The sequence below is a fragment of the Tupaia chinensis genome, unplaced genomic scaffold (genome assembly GCF_000334495.1).
Source record: "Tupaia chinensis unplaced genomic scaffold, TupChi_1.0 Scaffold000361_2, whole genome shotgun sequence".
Classification (NCBI taxonomy): domain Eukaryota; kingdom Metazoa; phylum Chordata; class Mammalia; order Scandentia; family Tupaiidae; genus Tupaia; species Tupaia belangeri.
In genome coordinates this window covers 4,377,955-4,385,186 of record NW_006159858.1, presented here as the reverse complement: position 1 = coordinate 4,385,186, position 7,232 = coordinate 4,377,955, and the positions used below count along the sequence as shown (strand labels likewise).

The window sequence follows — 7,232 nt, the reverse complement described above, 5'->3', positions numbered from 1 at the left end:
TAGGGAAATGTGAGTTGAAAATCCTTATCCACTTCCCAGGGCACCACCTAATCATCATCAAGACTCAAGGCCAACTGACTGTAATGGAGGAGAGGCCAGTGACCAAACGGCTCATTCACTAATTCAACATGTACACAGCGAATGCGTTTCTATCTCAGAGGCAAGAAGGTTAAACACCCCGCCCGTGGGCCTGCGACTCGATGGCAGGCACAGTTCCATTTACTCAGCATACGTTTCATTTCTCTCTTTTCTGCTTCATGTGAACATAATTGAAAGATTTTTCTGGGAGCATTTCTTATGATCCTGAGTTATGTGTCAGGACTGTGCGAGGTTCTGGGGATATTGAAATGACTGAAGCATCCTCTTGACAATGGTGATAACAACATTTCAAGCCTAAATCCTATTTATTTCCTTTTCTGCTTCTGGCTTTTGCTTTGCCAAAAGGAAAACTATTCCTCCTGGAACAGAGTGGACAAATGTGCAGCAGGTGAGCAGAATCATATTTGCCTTCCAGCTGTTGTACCAGCTGTGTCACGCTGACAGTGGCCTCCACCTGTCTAACTCCTGCTTCCGCCAATTCTGAGGCAAGCTATTTTTGTATTCATATCATGGTATTACCCAAAGTGGTGATAGAGGTTCTTTGACTCTGAATTTGGAACCAAATGCATTTTACTTTCTGGAAATCTCCATACGAGGTGGCTACTTTGGCAGCAATGGACACAAGATGTAAAACACAATGCTCAGGGGATTTCTCAGTGGGAGAGTCAGACCTCTTTCTGGTTAATGAACCTTGGACACGCAGGGCATAAGGGACTGACTCAAAGTCATCTGGCAACCCAGAGGACAAGCCAGGACTACTCAAATCTCCTGGCTTTGAATCAATGCTCTTTTCACGAAGCCAGCTTTCTATATAAGCCCGCCAAATGAGAGCAGCCCTTCTACTCTCTCATCAGGGGGCCTGCTTGCTGTGTGGTCACGTGCATGCATCACGATGGCTTCTGGGTGGTTGACATTCATCACCCTCTGACTTCATTTCTTTTTTCCTTTTGAAAAATGGCTAGTACCCAGAGCCATCATCTCTTTTCCAAAAAGTTAACATTGCCAGAAAGGGTTTTGGAAGCTGCCTTGCTATCTGTCAGGAGCCAGATGACTCACAGCAATGAACCAACGCACGTAACAAGGATTCCTTCTCGGATTACCAATTAGCCACCTCCACCTCTGAAGGGTGGTTGGAAAGAAGAGTGTTTAGTTTGGGCAAATACCAGAAGGGCTTTATCATTCTCATCAAGGCATCACCATGGCACATTAGACCTCTTCCAAGCCATCCCACTGGAACTGCTCTCTCCAGATGCCCCAACAAGAGTAAACTTGTTGTGCAAACATTGGGTTATTGTGTCTGTGCTACAGAAGCACCTCTGTGTCAGCGAGAGGGGAGAAACCGGCTGGCTCGCGTCTGTTTTTAATGATGTCTCTGCTGCTGGGAAATTTTGGAAGCCGCAGGTAAAATCTTCCCCTTTGAAAACAAGGTTGGCCTGGCAAGTTATCTCACCTTTGCCCGATGGAAGCGCCTCACTTTGAGTAAGCCCTGAGAGCGACAGGCAGACGTTTGCTCCATCTGGACCCAGCAGGAAGTGTCCCAGCGTGGGGTCTCTGGAATCTTCTTGAAAATAAGCACAAACATGGGCATTGTTAGCACCAGTGCAGATGAGGGGACCTGGGCTGTGTTCCCCTGATCCCAGATTTTCCCCTACTCTACTTTCACACTCAACACAGAGCACTTGGGACTAGCTGTGTGGACACATGCATGCAGGTGCTGGGTGCTCAGGTGCTCACCAGAGTACAGGGCAAGCCCTCTTCCTGGGATCTGGGTTCTGACAGAGCAGGGCCATTTTTTCGGTCCTGTCCTCTGAGGACCGAGGTGGGATGAGCAGGGAGGGGCTGTCGCTAGTCTATATCATGTCTTTGTGAGAGTCTGGAAAAGGTGGCCTCTCTGAGCTCCTGGGGGCAGGGCTAAGCTGGTGGGGTCACCTTGGTGATTCCTGCATCAGCGTCAGATGCCTTTGTGCAGAATTCAGCATGTACAACTATACTTTGTGGACCAAAGGCTGAAACTGCTTAGTGTTTCCAAGGGCTCAGGCCAAGGAGAAGCAAGTTGTATTTTCCTCAGCTACTTAGACAGATTGAAGTGTCTATGTAACCTCATTGTAAAAATAAAAAAAAAAAAACTTTTTCCTACTTTATTCTCACATTCAGAAGAGTTCTGTAACCAAGTAAGTGTTATTGTTTTTTTTCTCCGTACACTAACTAAACAGCCCACCTGCGGATACCCATTGGGTGTCCTATGACAACTCATTTCGACATTATCTATTGGAGATAGTGTCGCATCCCACAGGTTAAGGTCTCAGTCCTACAAGATGCCTTCAGATGCCACCTGTGAGCAGGTTCTGACCTGTACTTCTGACTACCTGGCTATGAATTGAGGCAGCCACAACTACACCTCGTTGTGATGAATAATCTGCGAGGATGGCTTCCAGAACTCAGAGGACACTTACACTTCCTGGTTTATTATAAAGGATATTACAAAGCATACAGGTGATGGTCAGATGAAGAGCTGTAGGGTGAGGTACTAGGGTGGTGGGGAGAGGTGTGAGGTTCCCATGCCCTCTCTGTGCTGTCCTTACAGCAACTCATATGTTTGGCAACCCGGAAGCTCATCAACTCTTGCTATTCAGGGGTGTTTATAGAGCTTGTTCTCTGGCGTCCCCACTACCTCATCTGGAGGTTGGCTGGTGGGGCTGAAAGTTCAACATTCTAACCCTCTAATCACTTGGTCTTTCTCATGACTGGCCTCATCTGAGGCTATTTAGAGACCCTAACCTAAGTCATCTCATTAGCATAAGCTCGGGCACTATTAGAGCTGGCTCCTTGTGAATAATGAAAGACACTCCTACCACTCAGAAAATTCCAAAGGTGGGGCCAGCAGGTGGCGTACTGGTTAAGGTGCGGAACTCCCCATATGGCCAACTGCAGTTTGAGTCCTGGACACAGTGGTTTGAAACTCACACTGGGCATGTGTGTGCGTGTACCCAAAATCCAAAGAGGAAAATGGAGAAAAAGGGACTGTAGTGTGGCCATCTCCCCAGGGATTGAGTTCTCATTTTTTTTCTCTCTGTCTCTCTCTGTGTCTCTGGCAAGTGCATGCACCCTATAGCAAAACTTTCTCTCTAAAAAAAAGAAGATGCCCAAGATTTTAGCTCTGTGACAGATATCAGAAGCAAAGACCAAATATTGGGCCGACATAAAAGTCATGACACATTTTTTGCATAGAAAAACAGAAAAATACATCATGACTTTCTCGACAGCTCAATATATTTCTTTTCTTCTTCTTTTTTTTTTTTAAGAGAGAGTTTTTTTTTAACAGGGCATGTGTGTTCACCAGCGAGACAGAGAGATAGAAAGTAAGAAATCAGTCCCTTGGGGGATGGCCATGCTGCAATCCCTCCTCCTCCATTCCCTGCTTGGGATTTTGGGCATGCATGCACACATGTCCAGAGGGAATTTTAAACCACTGCGTTCAAGAGTCAAACTGCGGTCAACTACATGGGAGTCCAGTGACGCAACCATTACCCCATCCGCCAGTCCCTAAATTTCTTATTATACCACACCTTCCCCATTTCCAAGGCAAAGGGCAGGAGCAGGGCAGGCTAGGAGTGATGGCATAGGAATACACACATATGCAAAACCACACAGACGTACACATCTACCAAGGCACAACACGCACACTTACAAACACAATAAAGAACACACACTTATACACACACATACACTGACATGTGTACTCATTCATATGTATGCATACAGATGCATACTGTCCCTTTTCCTCCATTTTCCACACATAAACACTCACTCACAGGTGTGCAGGCATGCATACAGGCACACTCACGTACTCACATGGGCATAGAAGTACATACATGTCTCCACACACTCGGAGACACATGAACTCACTTACACATGTACATATACCCAACCTACACACTTGAGGCTCCAGGCTGCCCTCTTGTTGCAGTCATGGCCTGGATTCTCTCTTTTTGGAGAGGTTTTTGCTATAGGGCGCATGCCCTTGCCAGGAAGACAGAGAGAGAGACAGAGAGACAGAAAGCGAGAAGTCACCCCCCGGGGGATGGCCACGCCGCAATGCCTTCTCCTCCATTCTCCTCTTGGGATTTTGGGCACGGACGCACACATGCCTGGCGTGAGTTTAAGCCACCGGGTCTGGGACTCGAACTGCAGTCAACTAAATGGGAGTTCAGCGACATAGCCATTATGCTAACTGCTGGTCCCGGCCTGGATTCTCTTCTAATCAGATTCTTCATTTACATGGATGTCTGAGAGCCACTGTGCGTGTCTGTTTGGTGTGATTTGTCCTGAACTATGCTAACTCCTGGGAACGCACTTGGCGCTGACACGACAGTACCTCAAGACTGGTTCATGTTTATCAAAATTAAAAGCACATCCCTGCCACACAAGAATAGAGGGGAGGGAGTAGAGAAAGAAAATCTCCAACCCTGAAATGGCTTCTAAGTGAAAAACCCATCACTGTGTGTGGGCGGGGGTAGGAAAGAGAGTTGGGTCGGCAGAGGGGATTTGGTTCTGACCATCTCAGTCTTCAACGGAGAAGCTGCAAGCACAGAATGGAGTTCTTGATCTATGTATGCAATTTATGCTTATGAAAATTCATCTGTACATGCTTTAGGGAGAGAATGAGAGAGGGAGAGAAAGACTGAGACAGCAAGGCGTTCTGTCCCTGAGCGAGCATGAAATGAAAGATGTGACATCTGCTGTCTTCGTGATGGCTCTCAGTACCCACGTGCCTCCCGAAGTGTGAGTTTCTCACAGCCCTGAGTGTGATTCTGCTAGTAACGGAGATACTTGCCTTTTGTTCGCACAATCTGTCCCCTAAACACATGCCATCTCCTTCATCTGGTGCTCGCCTGAGAAATCAGCCCAAGGCTGCAACGGAGGAGGAACAGCTGACTGGGCTGCTCGCCTTTGCAAATGGGCTGTCAGTCTCCAGCCTGGCACCTCCCTAGGAATTTGCAGGGGTAGTTTAGACTCCAGGCAATCTTGCTTTATGAGCTACCTTTAGATCGAAGGCCCCAGAAGCTGTGGCTGCACAGTCCTCGCTCACACACGCATCTCAGTCTCTTCCCTGCCCATGGGCCCCTTAGGGTAATAACTTGAAGTGCGGCTAAGTCACAGAGGTCAATAGAAATCTGGGATCCTTCTCTCTCTGCAAACAGGACTTAGGTCTGCCCTGGCTGAAAGGGCCTTCTCTCTGGGGACTTCTTAGTGGCGGGCCACAAGGCTCCTTTGCTCCAGGAAAGGTTGTGTCTTGGTGTTGCTGGTACATCAGTAGCGTGTCTCCCCCAGGAGTGCGGGGAGCGGTGTCATCACACGCTACTGCAGGAGTGAGGAAGGTGCAAAACAGCTGGGCTGTGCGTGTCAGTGCAGCAAACTCCTGAAACACGTACTGACTCTTTAGGATATGCATGGCGATCGCTAATCCCACTGACATCATCGGAAACACAGCCCGTTTCCCCCATTATTTAAAACATTTTTAAAATGAATTAATTTATTTATTCTATGAGCAAGAGAGGGAAAAGTGGCACCCTAACAGGGTCTCGATCCGTCCCTAGAGTTAGCCAGCCCCAGATCATGGACATGTGTATGCCTGGCATTCTCAAGCAGGTCTCCGGACTTAAACCGGGAATCTTCCCATGTGGGATTGCCCCATAAAGTGAGATGTTTTGCCCCTGTGCCAATGCCCGGCTCTGATTTCCCATTTTCAATGGGGTGCCCTCTAGAGAACTTATGCTGCCAGATAGCCTTGGAATAAGCCATAGGCAGACATTGGTGGGTACCCAGGAATGATTACCTTGTCCCGACGGCAATGGGCTCCCAGGTGGTCTCACACTTGGGGGTCTGCTGGGGCTAATGCTGCCTGATGTCTTGGGGCTGTGCCGGCTCTTCTGGCTCTCTGGACTTCTTCTTCCTTTAATTGGGGGTAGAAGGCCCACAGCGGGTGCTGCATTCCGGGGCAGGACATCATCCTCTTCAAAAGCAAAAGGGGGAAAGCATGAGCGAGAAAATTCCAAAGGGGGGGGAGCGAGCCTCTTTTCCAATTTGGTAGCTGGCTGTTGGTGTTTAGGATGGTGTATGGCACTCATTGTCGACTTCGGCCTCCCTTTCCAGTCCTGCCAAGGAGCAGAAACCCTTATCTCCCATGGCCGAGATGAAATTACTGCAACAGGGGCCCTTCATTTTGCGCTTGCCAATACATAGGAGCAACTGAGTAGTGGCTGTTATTCCCATCTAGGGACAGGATCCTGGTACGGAAGTAGGACATGAGAGGTTGCAAACTCCTTGCACCTCTGCAGGCTCTAAGGAGACCCCAGCTTTGGGCTCCTGAATCATCAGATACTGATATCTGACCACTAGGCAGAGCCAATGATGCATTCCCTCTACAAGGTACATAGGACAAGCTGCACTGTCCCGTAGACAGTGAGGTGGTGTTGGGGCGTGGTGGTGCCCGCCCTATGACAGTCAGGCAGTGTTGAGATCGATAATAACTCTCCACAAAGCACCCTTACCCTCCAGTTCTGTTTTCTCAGAACCAGCAGGGACTGCTCTAGGAAGACGGAAATGCAGGGATCTAAGTGACAGGCCTTGGTTTCATCTCTTGTGCAGAGAGTGGTCTTGATTGCACCTTCAACACAACTGCTACGCTCTGGGTTTAGAAGCTGACCTGGTGCACAGTCATCCTAAAGCATTACAGACTACTTACTAACACAAAGGGGGAACAGGCATGTTTACAAGCGGGATCTGGCCGATACCGCCTATAACCAAATCATGACATTTCACGTCACCTTTCATGGAACAGACTGCTATTTTGTGTCCTTTGATGTGATGTGCAAAGGACACAGCACCACCTGTGTGATACTCCTGCTAAAGATGTTTGGTCTGAATCTCATTACTAAAAACAAACAGATCCAAATTGAGTGGAATTCTGCAAAGCAACTTGGCCTCTCTTCAAAAATGTTGATTTTTGGGGGACTAGCAGTTAGCGTAATGGCTATGTCGCTGGACTCCCACGTAGTCGACTGCGGTTTGTGTCCCGGACCCGGTGGCTTAAAACTCACGCCTGGCACGTGTGCGTGTGTGCCCAAGATCGC

At 48.3% G+C, this 7,232-nt stretch overlaps 1 protein-coding gene across 1 annotated transcript in view; it reads right to left on the bottom strand.

The window, feature by feature from the left end:
• Nucleotides 1-7,232, bottom strand: part of KIAA2012 (KIAA2012 ortholog) — a 185,222-nt gene that overhangs the window by 131,273 nt on the left and 46,717 nt on the right. The window contains exons 10-11 of the mRNA XM_027773615.1: nt 5,936-6,112; nt 1,550-1,660 (exon numbers count right to left, since the gene is read on the bottom strand). Of these exons, the coding sequence (XP_027629416.1) occupies nt 1,550-1,660; nt 5,936-6,112 (288 nt within the window). The remainder of the gene's footprint in view (nt 1-1,549; nt 1,661-5,935; nt 6,113-7,232) is intronic.